We start from the raw sequence: 15,533 nt of genomic DNA, 5'->3' as shown, positions 1-15,533 counted from the left end.
AGTTGTTTTGTATAAGCACTAAAATAAGCTAATCCAAACGAGGTCTTAGTAGTAAAAGTTGCAGTGTGTGTTTGAGAAAACGTCCCACCCAAGGGCAAGGCCGCCAGGGAATGAAGAATGAGGCAACAAAGTAAAGTAAAGTAGTACTGTTCATCTAGATACTCTCTCTCTGACCCTATGATGATAGTATGATACTAGTAGTATGATCATTTGAAACAACAACACTATACCAAAACTAAAGTGGGACCCACAACTGCTCCTCCTCTTTTACCCTTTCATCAGCTGCAGGCAGTGTCGTCAATCACGCGCCCCTTTCTCTTTCTCTGTCTTTAGCTGTCTGTTCTGTCGATCCATTCCTTCTTTTCTTTTCTTTTTTATTTAATTAATTCTTCTCTTCTCACTTTGTTACTCTTCCGCAACAACAAGAAGAACAAAATCAATCTTCCAATCAAATTCAAATTAGGGTTTCTCAATTTGATCTCAATTCCTAATTCAACTCCCTCCTACAATGTCTGGACCCCTTGATCGTTTCGCTAGACCTTGTAAGTACCTCTTCAATTTTCAATTCTCGCTAAAGATTGTCTTCAATTCGTGTAATTCATGTTTGAATTTGTTCAATTTTTCAGGTTTTGAGGGGTTTTCTGGCAGTGATGAGAAGCGAGAGAGAAGATCTGATTTTGAGAATTCAGAAGATGAAAGGAGAACCAGAATTGGATCCTTAAAAAAGAAAGCTTTAAGTGCATCAACCAAGTTTAAGCATTCTCTTAGAAAGAAGAGTGGTAGGAGAAAGAGTGATGGACGTGTTAGCTCTGTTTCTATTGAGGATGTTAGAGATGTTGAGGAGCTTCAAGCTGTTGATGCTTTTCGTCAGTCTTTGATCATGGATGAGTTGCTTCCTGAAGCTTTTGATGATTACCATATGATGTTAAGGTGCTCTTTTTTTGATTTATATTTAGAACTTATTTTGATTAATGATGTTATAATATAATTGTGTTTAATTATTATTGGTTTTCTGATTTTTGTAGATTTCTGAAAGCAAGGAAATTTGATATTGAAAAAGCAAAGCATATGTGGGCTGACATGCTACAATGGAGAAGGGAGTTTGGTGCTGACACCATTATGCAGGTAAAATGCATATAGAATTTTGGGCTTTAGTTTTCGTTTGGTTTATGTTTCTGATGGTTAAATAACATGGAACAAGATATAGACTTTTAGGGTATGTTTAGATGGATGATTTTGGAGGGGAAAGCTTCCCTTTCCAAATCCCTGGATTTGAGCATACCCTGAAGTAATTGATTGCCTTACCTAATGTTTTGTTTTTTGCATCAGGATTTTGAGTTCAAGGAGTTAAATGAAGTTGTGAAGTATTACCCACATGGCCATCATGGTGTAGACAAGGAAGGAAGGCCTGTTTATATTGAAAGACTTGGAAAAGTTGATCCGAACAAACTGATGCAGGTTACAACTATGGATAGATATGTTAAGTACCATGTGCAAGAGTTTGAGAAATCTTTTGCAATAAAGTTTCCTGCTTGCACTATTGCTGCAAAGAGGCACATAGATTCAAGCACCACAATCTTAGATGTTCAAGGAGTGGTATGTTTCTAGTAATTATTCCTCTTTGCGTTCAACTGAAAGCCAAGGTTTGAAATCATTCAATTCATTTTTTTTTTTTTTATGAATCAATTTTCAGGGCCTTAAGAATTTTACAAAGTCAGCCCGTGAACTCATTCAGCGGTTGCAGAAGGTCGACGGTGACAATTACCCCGAGGTGCGATATCTCATTGTCTGTATATTGATTTTGCTATTCTTTTTGAACGCTACGTAACTAGGTTTTGAAATTCCAACTGTTACTATTCCCACAGTGTGATATAACTAGGTTTTGGAATTTCAACTGTTACTATTCCCACAGTGTGATTACTGTTTTTTTTGTGCTGATACAGACACTCTGCCAAATGTTTATCATAAATGCCGGCCCTGGATTTAGACTGTTGTGGAGCACCGTCAAGTCTTTTCTTGATCCTAAAACAACCTCAAAGATCCACGTAAGTTAAATGCCATCTTCTAGCTGTTTTAAATTCTTTTCGATGATAGTAAGTTGCTGACATTGCCCGATGCTTGGTTGGAAACATTACTTAGGTTCTTGGAAACAAGTATCAGAGCAAATTACTTGAAGTAATTGATGCCAGGTACATTATGGCTCCATGATTTTTCTTTTCTATTGACAAATGCATTTTTTTGAAAAGCCTAACTTAACACATTGCGCACTTAATGTAGTGAGTTGCCGGAATTTCTCGGAGGTACCTGCTCTTGTGCAGACGAGGGAGGATGCCTTAGATCTGATAAAGGGCCATGGAAAAATCCTGAAATATTGAAGGTCATATGCTATTCTTGGTTGATTTTTATACTATACCCGTCTGACTTGTAATAGGCTGACAGTTGATTGTGTTTACACTTTTTGTAGATGGTTCTCAATGGCGAACCACGGCGGGCAAGACAAGTAGTAAAGGTTCTCAACAGTGAAGGGAAGGTTATTGCATATGCGAAGCCACGATACCCAATGGTAACTCTTCGCATGGCTGATTGTTGCCTTAATCAAGTGGAGCCAATTTGGTGCTTCACATATTTTTCTCAGTGGTCTATTTATCATACATCATTCTTACTTTTGTTACTCTCACCGAACAGGTAAAAGGAAGCGATACATCTACTGCCGAATCAGGGTCAGAAGCTGAAGATATAGCTTCTCCAAAAGCAATGAAGAGCTATTCACACCTTAGACTGACCCCTGTTCGTGAGGAAGTAAGTCTTGACCTATTCTACAAATTGCTATTTACTTTAAATATATAATAATAACTAATCTGACAGGACATTGTGGTGTTGCTTGATCTACGTAGCTGATTACATAGTGAAAAAAAGACCTTGGTTGTTGTTTGTTGCAGTCCACAATATTTGGAGATATTGTGAGGATGATGCTGATAATCAAAGTAACATTAAGAAGCCTGTTCAGAGAATTTTCTCTTTTCTGTTTAAGTTATAATACTCGTTCACATTCTGTTATTTGTCAGGCTAAGATAGCAGGAAAGGGAAGTTATGCTAACATGTCTGGGTATGATGAATATGTTCCAATGGTAGACAAACCTGTTGATGCTGAATGGAAGAGGCAAACATCTCTACAGAGGTCTCACACCTTAAAAGGTTGGTAGCTTCTTGGTATTTATTGACGCACCCTTTTAATGAATCTTCTTATTTTGCTTATTCACTAAAATTTCACCCAATTGGACAAAATAGTTCTACTAGTATGATATTTTGTTAATTATGACATAGGTTTTTGATGATTGTGTCTAGAGTCTAGACTATGCCACACCATTACAACCTCAATTTTGCATTCGTGGTTGCAGTACGGATTATTTATATTGTGCTATAGCCTTTTTGGGGTTGGCTACTCCACGCTGATTGACAATTATGGATCATTCATATAGTATCCGGATTTCATTTGCATGTAAATTTCAAAAAGGCTTTTGATGAGGGGGTCTGTTAGAGGTCTAAACCATTCTTTGACTTGTAAAAAAGAGTTCGAGCTTTTAGGAGACTTAGTGCTTGATAGCATTGCTTGGTTTCTTGATTTTAATTAGTAAAAGTAATTTTCTCCAGCAAAAGTTTAATCGGATTTCCAATACAGGAACACGTCCTCTTCCTAACATACAAAACACTCCAGAAGGAGTTAAAGCTCGGGTTTGGGTAGCCCTGGCTGCCTTCTTCCTGATGTTATTTGCTCTTTTCCGTCAAGTTGCTTGCCGCATGACCAACAAACTTCCTGCAATATCATCTAATGATGATCAGAGAATTTCAGAACCAACTCTCGAGACAACAAACATGGAAGTTCTTCCTTCAACAAGCCAAGCACAGACAGAGGAAAATCTCTTTCCCTCCTTGCTGAAAAGGTTAGGTGAGCTTGAAGAGAAGGTTGACACACTACAATCTAAGCCATCTGAAATGCCTTACGAGAAGGCGGAATTGTTGAATGCTGCGGTCTGCCGGGTGGATGCTTTGGAAGCAGAGTTAATTGCTACTAAAAAGGTAGGATGCAATATTTTTGTTTAACATCAAGAAAGCGAAGTAATGGATGAGTTTTATAATAGCTGAGTACATGAGATGTATGTTCTTCTTTTTCCTCTTATTCTTACTATCTTCAAATTGAAAACTAAAAGCATGTCACCTCTTCTTGCTAAAATGGCATGGTATAGTGTGATGATGCGAACAAAACACTGTCTCCCAGATTTGTTACCGAAGACGGGCCCTAACATTTGATTTTTCTGGATTGTGCATAGGCTCTCTACGAAGCGTTAATGAGGCAAGAAGAGCTGCTTGCTTACATAGACCGCCAGGAAGAAGCCAAGTTGCGAGTAAGTTGGCATCTGTATTTTCTTAGCAAAGCTAACATTTTAAAGGTGCATTTTTCAGATTTCTGATATTTCTGCTTCATTTTCTTTGTTTCAATCAGAAAAAGAAGTTTTGCTGGTGAGCTATATGGCTGATAGAAAGATGCTCCACAGAGGAGGATGTTTCTCCCAGCACGATCACAGTTGTACTTATACTTGCGAACCGTTGTACCCATGTTGTAACTCTATCCACTGTTTTTCAGTGTACTATGAGTAAAACTAAGCGGATAATTACTTCAAATGTGTGTATATCCAGAATAGCATCTTTGCTAGCTTGTGAAACACAAGCTCTTTCAGTTTTTGTTTGTCTTTGTATCTGGTTTGTTTTCCTTGGTTGAAAAGCTTTAGTTGTTGGCACGATTTCTTGCTTATCTTGTCCACTGGTTTTTGTATGAGTAATGATATTTTGACATCCATTTGATGACAACTTTGTTGACAACCTTGTTTTCCTCACTTCTTATTGGTCAAAAACAATGGAGAGAGAAAAAGGAAGAGAGAGGATAACAATATCATGTGAGTATGAGAGAGAAAGTTGTCCAAAAATTGTCAAAAAGTGGTTGTCAAAATATCATTTCTCTTTTTGTATATCTGCTTTCAACAGAAGTAAAACGTTGCTCTATTGTTTATTCATGCGTGTTTACTTCCGGTGTGTTGAAGCACGCGTTCTTCTAATGCGTACAAAAGTAGTAAAGGTAAAAAGAAGTGTGTTTTTAATTGTTTGTTTATAATCCAGCGAAGCTTTTGAGGCACCGAAAAACAACACAGAAGTTGGTTGGTATAAAAAGTCAATATCTTTAATACTCCATCTAGTTGCAGTTGCAGATAGAGAGCTGGTCAAAAGAATATATTGGAGACTAGGCTATGCGACATACATGTGCTGCATTTATGAATTGCTGTTTCCGAAATGACTGCCAAATCAGATGCGTCAGGGTAAATAATTTAACTGTACTTGAAATTGAGGCAGGGTAACGGTAAGATTACACTTGCTGAGGAAACTAAAAGTAGTAGTTTTAGGGTGTGTTTGGATCACCAAAGAAAGTGAGAGGAAAGATTGTAAGAGGAAAGATTGTTAAAGGAAAGAAAGTATGAGGAAAGTGAATGGAAAGTGAGATGATTTTTTTAGTTGTTTGGTATTAGTGAAAGTGAATGGAAAGTGAGAGGAAAGAATGATGATTATTTAGTAAATGACATAAATATCCTTATGCTAAAATGAGTTGTATCTTTATTTATTACTTTTAAATAATATATTCATAATATATATAAATGCATAAAGATTAACAATTTAACAAATGTTCATGAATATAAATATTTAGTTATGAAAATATAAATAGATATTCATAAGTGTTCCGTTAATTTGGAAAATATATTTATCAGTTTTATAATTTACATATTTTTATGTACAAATATGGGTAAAAGTGGAAAAACACAAAAAAGAAGCACTTTCTTATCCTTTCCGCAGGCTTGAGGTAGGAAAGGTTTTCATGAGTGGGTCCCACGAATCTTTCTTTCCTCAGTCACCTTTCTTCAAAACCAAACGGTTGAAAGTTTTTAGATTTCCGTGCTTTCCATCCATAGGCTTTCTTTCCTTGAGCTTTCATGGGAACCAAACACACCCTTAGGTTGGAAATACAATTTTTTGACTTTTTGAAGTTGAATTCAACATTTTTCACCACTTTTCAACAAATTATTTTTATTTATACTGTCTTAACCAATACCCTAAGGGCACTCTTTAGCATTTCTCTAAGATTTATTTTAACTTGAATGAAAAAAAAACCAATGGAGTATATTTTAAGAGAGTGTCTTGCCCTTAAAAAAAAGGGTTTTGTTATCTTGTGTTCTTAGAGCACAAGTTAAGAAATCCAAAATTAGAAGTTTTTCATAGAAAAGAACAAAATTTTGATTTAAAAAGGTTGAATAAAGTTGAATGCACAACTTTTACGACATTTATTTTCATATTAAATTCCTTATCATGTGTCCTTGAGACACATGTTAGCATTTGCCTAAAAAAACGAGTGTGTTATTGAAACAATCATTTTGGAAGTACTATGGTAAGTATTGATATCAAAACCACAAAATAATATAGTAAAAATACAATAAAAATATGAAAGAGAGTTGTTTCAATAGAGCATGAGAGAATTGTCTTAATAGTTATCCAAAAATGATTGTATAAATACAAGCTTAACGTACTTTACTTTAATCAAAGGATATTCGTTAGCATTCATTAAATAATTCTTTAGTCATTAACATTTTTTTAAATTTTAAAAAATTCTCAATTGTTAAGTATAGTTTTTTTTTTCCTTCAAAAAAAAAAGTATAATAGTTTTTTTTAGTTCGCGTGAAATTAGAGGTTCAAAATTGCACAATTGATAAATTAGAGGGACAAAAATGTAATTAAGCTTTCTTCTTTATGTAAAGAAAGAGTTGGTTCAAGACGAGCGTACCTGGACAACATTATGTAAGTAGTCGTTGATAAATTGGAAAAATAGAGTTAAAAAAAGACTGACTGCATAATGTACATGGAGAAACATCTTTTACATTAAGTTTGAAGATTGCGCACAGGCAAAGGGGTTACAATAATATTATGAAAACCAAATGTTACTCAATGAGTTTGAAATTGAGACTCAATAATAATGTACACAATTGTCAAAAGATGGCAAACTTTATTAGTTTTTTTTAATGGAATAACAATAATAACAATACTCTCTTTAGAAGATAGGTGAATGCTGCAGGGCATATTATATAGAAAGCCTCCAACTTTACAACTCTTGGTTTTTGAAGGTCACGTAATTATCACTTCACCAGTGGAAGCGGAACTGTAAGCACAAATCAAATAAAGTAAAGTTTGTGAACAAAAGAACTTGAGAGTCTATAGTCTATAAAAGAATCTTTATGAAAATGCACAACAGATGTAACGTACCAACTTCTTCTTTTTCTTCTTTTCAATTTGACCTTCAAGTTCTACTTGTCGAGTAAGGGCATCTCCTAGTGCCTAAAGTCCAAATAGGGAGTCAAATTCATTACACATAACATAGCATTTGTATTTTAGTGTATGTTTGAATTCTCTAAAGCATATAAAAGTAATAAGTAATCTTAAAGTATATAAAATTCTTCATATTTTTAGTGTATTTTTGAATTTAGAGTGAATTTGTCAGAATCACGACCAACCAATTTTATTTTGCAAAAGCTACATTTCATAGCTTCAACAAAGTCACTGTAATTTTGTCAAACCCTATGCGCTTAGTATCTAAAAATGATGAAAAATCATTGTTTTAGTATCTAGCAGCGAAAAATAAATTGGAGAGACATTGACAATTTGAAGACTAAATTGATGGTTTATTCGTTTATTTCTCAAAATAAAATAAAGAAGCAATACTAGTACCTTTTTGGTTGCACCCAACTCTTGTTCAAGAGTACTGACCCTGGTTAGAGCATTATTAAGCATTTCCTCTTTTTCAGGAGGCATGACAGGCTTAACACTGAGAACAGTGACTTTCTCTTCAAGTTCAGCCATGCGCTTCATCATGGCCATATACTCATTGTTTGAAATTGCAGGTGCTTTCATCATGGAGCCATCATAATACACTGAGTTGCCACCATAAAGTGCTGCTTCTGTGATTTTCCTTGGCATGCTACTTGTCATGCGAATTATGGTCACAATTCCCATAACAAGTGCCATAATTCCACCAACAAATTGTTTGCTAAATCCACCAGAATTCATTCCATTATTGTTGGAGTAACAATCTGCAGCATAAGGATTTTTTATTTATTTTTAATAATGGTAGAAATGAAAGAACGAAATGGTCTGTTTGAATTGACTTTATCTACTGATATAAACACTTGCGAGACTATGTCAGAGAGTTTATGGAAATAACTTATGTCATGTCCATAAGCTGTTTTCATCTTATTTTTATAAACTCTCCATGATAACTTACGAAAACAGCTTATAAGTATATAAAAATGGTTTGACTTTATTTTATCTTTTGTTATAGAAATAACTTAAACGCAAACACTTTTAGGATAAGCATTTATGCTATAAGTGGTTAATTAAGCTGTGCATTCAAACGCCTACCTTTCGAAAGCACGTATTTGTCATTTTGTATTGTTTTCTTCCACGAAGAATCAACTGCTTTGTCAAGTACTGGAACAAAGGAATCATACTGATAAACCTGCAACACATAACATTTTAAAAAAGGTAGCAATGGAGTTGGAATTTTTTTATTTTAATTTCATTAACTAATGAAATTTGGTCTAATTCTGCTTGAAAAGAAGGTCCAATTGTGCCATATATCTTAAGCATTCATCTACATTGTCTCAAATTTAAGATAAACAAACAAGGAAGGTAGTTTCCTAAAACTTACACCATATGATTTGGGTTGATCCAAACAATGAACATCAAGTGTCTCTGGAAATGAATCTTTGAATCCCTTCTGATATGCAGTTTCTTCTTGTTTGATTGTTTTCTCCTCAACCCCGGATAAAGCTTTTATTGTGTATTTGCCAACACCATTTTGAGCCATCTAATTCATCCAAGGAAATATAATTACCTTATTGTTTTTCTTTGCTTTATTAAAAATATTATGTCACAAAGGAAATTCATCATTTTGACAACAAAACTACCTTCAAGATCTCTGGATCATTCCATGGACCCTTGTCAGATAGCATGCATCCACCTTTATCAGCACAAGTACAAGTACCACCCAAGAACTCTGGAAGTTCACTGGTAAATTCACATTAACATATCAAGTGTTATTCATTGTTATAAGTAGTCATCATAAATAAATAAAAACCAATGAATTTTATAAGGAAGAATTAAGTTTACCGACTTCTTAATTAAGTCACGCTAATTTTCAATGAGAAAGGAGATAAATTTTACCTGGCATCAATGACTTCAAGCAACTTGCTCTGGTATTTGTTACCTAGGACCTGGTCAATGAATCATTAATGTGTTCATTTCCTTGCTTAACAAGTTAACTAAAAATGAACCATAGAAATGTGTAAGTAGTTTGAAAATGCTTACATGGATTTTTGAGGTGGTCTTGGGATCTAGGAATGACTTAACAGTGTTCCACAATAGCCTAAATCCAGAACCAGCGTTGATGATGAACATACGGTTCAGGGACTGTGTGGAAAGAAAAGTTCAATTAGGGTGAATTTGGAAGTCCATTTAAACTATTGCCATGCCTAAGATAGAAGAGAAATGATTTTTCTACAACCATGTTTTTGACAACTTTCATGAAAACGTAAATTGGACGCAGTCAACCATAGTTTTTATTAGGTGTTAAACTACATGTGGATTTGAACACATGATAATTGTGGTTAATCGCATTTAAGTTTGTCGCTAATGAAGCACCATTAATGGTTGATGAGATTTGATACCTGATATTCATTAACTAACTATTTGAACTACGTTAACCACTTAGATTGTTGTCACAAAAGTTTTGTCTAATTTTTGTTCTTATAACACAACTGATGGATAAATCAATATACCTCAGGATAGTTGTCACCATCAATCTTCTGAAGCCTCTGGAGGAGATCCCTTGCAGCTTTGTTCATACTTCTAAGACCCTAATTACCAATCATGCTAATTAGTAATTATGTGAAACTTATTTCCATATGAACATAACAATTAGAATGATATCCGTAATAATAACTTGTAATAAACATTATTGCCTTGTTGGATTTGAACCTGGATCCTCTACCGCTGCAGCATCATACTGCAATGGTAGAGGATCCAATTTGGTTAGATTTATGGTAACTATCATTTAAGGTGTTAAAATAGTTTTTTCTTCTAATTGGTTATTCTTTAGGCATTGAAGAATTGAAAAGTAAATTAGTCAGAATTTTGTACACACCACTCCTTGCACATCCAAAATAGTTGTGCTTTGGTCAATATGCTTCTTTGCTGCAATTGAACATGCAGGCAACTTAACAGCAAAAGCCCTCTCAAACTCTCGTACATGGTACTTGAGATAACGTTCCACTGATGTTACTTGCAACAACTTGTTACAATCAACTTGACCCAATCTTTCAATGTAAACAGGTCTTCCATCCTTATCAACTCCATGATGTCCTTGTGGATAGTATTTTAGAACTTCATCTAGTTCCTCGAATTCAAAATCCTTATAGAAAAACAAAACAAGCTATTTATGATAAGATGCACAAATAAAAAAGTTATGTAAAAGTACATGACATGAACATGATTTATTTTTCCCTAAAAAAAATAAATAAAAAATGAACATGATTTATTTATTTTTCATTGGACTATACCTCCATGATAGTGTCAGCACCAAATTCCTTCCTCCACTTAAGCATATCTGTCCACATTTGTTTTGTTTTCTCTATGTCATACTTTCTTGCCCTCAAAAATCTAGACCATGGTACATTAACGTTACAGGTCCATTATACCATTGAAATCAAATCAAGGTATTAAATAAAGCTACTTATGCGATAACTATTAATATACTTATAACTGAAAAATACCCTATCCTCTTGTTCGATTATGTGATGACGTTGACAAAATTTGATTTTGACTGAATTGATTTTGTAAAATAGATTTTGGTTTAAATCAAATCAAGGTATTAAATAAAGCTAGTCATGCGATAGCTATACATATATAACTGAAAAATACCCAAAGCTCATGTACGTATGTGGTGCAATTGACAAAATTTGATTTTGATTTAATTGATTTTTTTTTTTATCAATTGATGTTTGGATAGTTTATGCCAATAAATTTGAGAATCGATTTTGTTACTTCAGACGCTGAAAATATTAGCTTTTAGATATAATTGATTTTGAAACTGGAAGCAATTATAAAGTGAAAAGCCAAACATAACAATTTACGGACAAATCATATTTGACTAACTCAAACGCGATTCTAAAGGTACAAACATGAAAGCAAAGTGATCTATATTTGAATATATTCATAAAAAAAAATTATTTTTTATCAATTTATGTCTGAATAGTAGTTTGGATAAGAATTGTTTTTCTGTGTGCATACATTCCAATAAATTTGAGAATTGATTCCATCACCACATTGGTTGGAAATATGTTTTTCTTTTAGATAGAATTGATTTTCAAACTTGAATCAATTATAAAGGAAAAAGTCAAACCTAACAGCTCACGGTCAAATCATACTTGACCAATTCTAAAGGTACAAACATGAAACCAAACACAAATGTTACCTTAGCATCATATGAGGATCATCATGCTTTGAGGGTAAGAGCTCTTCTAAGATAAGTGTTTGTCGAAAAGCATCAACTGCCTGCAACTCTTCTGCATCAAAACTATCCTCAATACAGATAGACATAACTCTGCTGTGCTTCCTCCCCTTTTTGGTGAATGAATTTTTGAACTTGCTCGAGGCACTCATTGCCACCTTCTTTATAGACCCAACCCTTTTCTTTTTTTCATCCTCAGAATGTTCCATCTCATGACCTTTGTTTACAAGAAAAAGAAAATTAATTCAGAGAAAATTTTAGCAATTTTTTATTTTATTTTTTTGGTACCACCTTTTACCTTATCAATAAATAACATAGAATGCAAGACAGGAATAGAGCTATATTCCCTGTACATTTTTATAATAGGCACTATACATTGATTAATGCATTGTTCATTTGTTTCATAACATTACATCAGATTAAAATGCTTCATTTTGATATAATTTTCTCTTTTCCAATCATAACATTAACATTTCACCTTTTAGCTAGTACAAAACAGAACCATACAGAATAGTGCATGATTAAAATATAGCTAAATGCAAAGAAAACCTGCAGAGTATAGTATGCATTTGATGAAACATACATAAAATTTAAGAATTTAGTTAGACTACTCACCAATTTTGACAGGTCGGTCAAGAGGTGCGGGCATAACATCACACATGATTGATCGAATATTGCAAGATAACTTGAATGATCAAATACAGCCCTTAGGCAGGAGAAAATCAAGCACTAGCATACATCAAATCCCCACAATTGAGGCTTATCTGCACCTGTTAATCATATCACACGCGAACAACATGTTAGAAACTTTAAAAAAAAAAAACAATTATCTACATAACCAACATGTAATGAAATGCAGATGAATTATAAGGAACTAGAAATGCAAGAATAGTTGTAGATGAAGGTGATAGAGAATATTGATACGTACGTACCTTTGACACAAGAATGTAGCTAGGGGTTTGAAAAGGAAGACAAAAATGCAAATATATCATCCGAATAAATCTCAAACAAATGCGGCTATGATGTGATAGCAAGGTCAAAATGGTAAAGTCAACCAGGTTTGGTGTACAATTTTAGACAACATTGACTATATTTCAGCTATGGTTGATTTGGTATTGGCGAAATGCAAGCCACTCCGTTCCTTCACAATCAAATTCCTACGCAATCTTACCAACTCATCAAATCCATTGACCACCAAAGAGATTTTTTGTGCAAGAGTTACACTAGGACCCTATAACAAATCTTCATCGTCCAATCTCCAATCAACAATTTTACTGTGTAAAGTCGATTTTAAAACCTAAACCATTCAATCTTAAATCATTGGTTGAGAGGGACTACAACTTAAGACTGCGTGTTTTTTATTTAGAGGATTATATACAACAAATATCGTAATAACTTGTCTAAATTAACATTTTTCACAATTTTATTTTATGAAATTAAATGTTGGTTAATTTTTTTTTTACAATGTTAAAAACTTGTTAATGAAAAAGGTATAACTAGCGTGTATATAGTCTAATTTTTATTGATCTCTTGAAATTTAGCTGGCAATACAAGTCAGCTGCTATATATGTGATATGGTGCTCTACCACTAAGTCCGAATATTCATGCCTTTGCCTGCTCCCACGTTCACTAAAATGAAAACGCACATCCAACAACGTCGTTCACTGCGGGAGAGGAGAGGGATCCAAAGCAAAAACATTGATAAAAAAGAGGGACCTTGTCTCCAATTCCCTACAACTACAACTTATCTTTCTTTGGTATTTTATATGAGGTGATCAAAATGTTATTTTGATGTCGAACATCAACCGTGGAGATGTGAGTTATGGGTATATGTAAACAGTTCAAGTTGTCTGAGATCGGCAAGTAAAAAATGGATAAAGTGTGTGTAAGTGTGTTAAACTCATTGCCTTAAGGTTTTAAGTAAAAGTGTGGTGTCTCTCTTACTTGTGTGGTTGCTCTTACCTAATGTGAGTTATTCACCGGGCTCCCCTCGTGACCCAACATATAGTGTGTCCCTTGCATTTATGATGAATGGTGCCTTTTATAGACTTGGTTTTGGAGTCGTTGGTCGGTTAATGGGGACATCTACTGAGGGGCACACCATTAATATTGAGCTTTGTCGATTACATGTTGAGACATTACGGGATGAGTGAATTTAACCGGCCGTTGGAGGCATTGATGAGACAGAAGGATTCAAGGCCCGTTGACTTGGTCCAATGACCCATGTCCTTATATATAAGGCTTGTTGACTACTCCCTCCGGTCACTATTATAAACAAAAGTTAACTTTTTAGGTTCATTCAATAAATAATGTATGTGGCCTATATATAGACTACATACATCATTTATTGAATAAATCTAAAAAGTGAACTTTTGCTTATAATAGTGACCGGAGGAAGTACGTCTTAAAAGATAATTGTTCATATTACCCCATTTGTCTCAAATTATAAGTCGCTTTGAAGAAAAAAACTGTCCAAAATTATATGTTTCTTTACGACACTAATCATTACTTTTTCTATTATACTCCCTCCGTCTCACAATAATTGTCTCTTTATCATTTTTTTTTTCTCAAAATAATTGTCACTTTAGAATATCAATGCAGCATTTGTTATTTTTTTCCATTATTATACCCTTATTTATTGAATTTCATCCAACTTAACTACTTCACTAACTACAATTAATAAGGGTGTTTTAGTAAATGATACTAATTTTACCATCAAAATCAACACAATTAATCATTTCCTTAATACCCGTGGATAAACCTTAAACGACTATTATTTAGAGACGGATGGAGTACCTTTAGAGAATGTTAGAAACACTCTCTTTTAAACACTTTCTCTAACACTCACTCTCTTATTGGATGAAATTAGTGTACGTCCCACTACTTTAAGTAGAACCCATTTCCAAAGTGTGAGACCCGCATTGATTTAAACCAATAAAGTAGTGAGTGTTTGAGAGAATGTTGAAAAGATAATGTTGCTGACACGACTCATACCTTTAACTATTTATTACTCCCTATTTTTTCATTTCTTTAATTTATCTTTCTCATACAATTTATTATGGACAATTTTGTAAACAACTCATGATATTTTTTTCTCATACAAAAGTAATTATATTTCTTAATAATTGTGAAATGCACAAAACATCTTATAATTTGGGACGGAAGGAGTAATAATATCAAGGTTAAATTGCATTTTTGGTCCCTTAACTATTTAGGTAGTATCGCTTTGGTCCCTTAATTAAAGTTCGATTTATTTTGGTCCTTTAACTTCTATCTGTTACACATTTTAGTCCTTTCCTTTAGTTTTAATTCAAAAACGTTAGTTTTTCTCCATCTTCTTCTCCTCTTTTTCATCTTCATATCATCTCCATCAACCTTCAACAACAAGAATCCTAAAAAAATTCCAGAAGAAAATGAAGAAAACCTAACGTTTTTTAATTAAAACTAACGGAAAGGACTAAAATGTGTAACAGAGAGAAGATAAGGGACCAAAATAAATCGAATTTTAATTAAGGGACCAAAACGATACTACCTAAATAGTTAAGGGACCAAAAATACAATTTAGTCTAATATCAATGTATATTAAATTTCAAAAAAGTTAACATTGAATATTACACACGGAAATGACAATTTGATAATAATCATATATATTTATGATAAATTTATTACTTCAACAACTTTTTTTATTACTCGTGAATTTTATAAAATGATCTTATAAGATAGGAGGAAGAGAATTCAAATGATAACATTAAATAGTTACAAAAATAGTTAACTTTTACTATCTCCGGGGTTTAACGTTGATAGGATAACCTTGGGTAGGGTTCGAAGCAACTGCTATGCTATTCGACAAAAAAACCAAAACTTTAATTACAATTTT

General features: G+C 33.6%; 2 protein-coding genes across 2 annotated transcripts; one reads left to right on the top strand and one right to left on the bottom strand.

The window, feature by feature from the left end:
• Positions 1–293: 293 nt before the first annotated feature.
• On the top strand, positions 294–4,799 carry LOC146943176 (phosphatidylinositol/phosphatidylcholine transfer protein SFH8-like). The gene is made up of 14 exons (XM_085757281.1): positions 294–542; positions 627–930; positions 1,026–1,125; positions 1,330–1,596; positions 1,694–1,771; positions 1,944–2,045; positions 2,140–2,189; positions 2,278–2,377; positions 2,465–2,563; positions 2,686–2,799; positions 3,066–3,195; positions 3,680–4,077; positions 4,329–4,403; positions 4,502–4,799. The coding sequence occupies exons 1-14, from the start codon at positions 509–511 to the stop codon at positions 4,520–4,522; spliced, it is 1,872 nt and encodes a 623-aa protein (XP_085613407.1). The 5' UTR covers positions 294–508; the 3' UTR covers positions 4,523–4,799.
• A 2,153-nt stretch (positions 4,800–6,952) lies between these two features.
• LOC146943175 (phosphatidylinositol/phosphatidylcholine transfer protein SFH3-like) lies at positions 6,953–13,667 on the bottom strand. The gene is made up of 14 exons (XM_085757280.1): positions 12,589–13,667; positions 12,272–12,426; positions 11,621–11,873; positions 10,707–10,806; positions 10,292–10,558; positions 9,927–10,004; positions 9,457–9,558; positions 9,313–9,362; positions 9,057–9,156; positions 8,798–8,956; positions 8,509–8,605; positions 7,819–8,180; positions 7,357–7,428; positions 6,953–7,252 (listed from the first exon to the last, which is right to left on the bottom strand). Exons 2-14 carry the CDS (start codon positions 12,315–12,317, stop codon positions 7,235–7,237), a joined length of 1,704 nt encoding a protein of 567 aa, XP_085613406.1. The 5' UTR covers positions 12,318–12,426; positions 12,589–13,667; the 3' UTR covers positions 6,953–7,234.
• Between the last annotated feature and the right edge of the window lie 1,866 nt (positions 13,668–15,533).

The sequence above is a fragment of the Medicago sativa genome, chromosome 3, assembly GCF_051527215.1.
Source record: "Medicago sativa cultivar Bolivia chromosome 3, Bolivia_mono, whole genome shotgun sequence".
Lineage (NCBI taxonomy): Eukaryota > Viridiplantae > Streptophyta > Magnoliopsida > Fabales > Fabaceae > Medicago > Medicago sativa.
The sequence above is the reverse complement of the archived record's forward strand: the minus strand, read 5'-3'. Positions and strand labels throughout refer to the sequence as shown.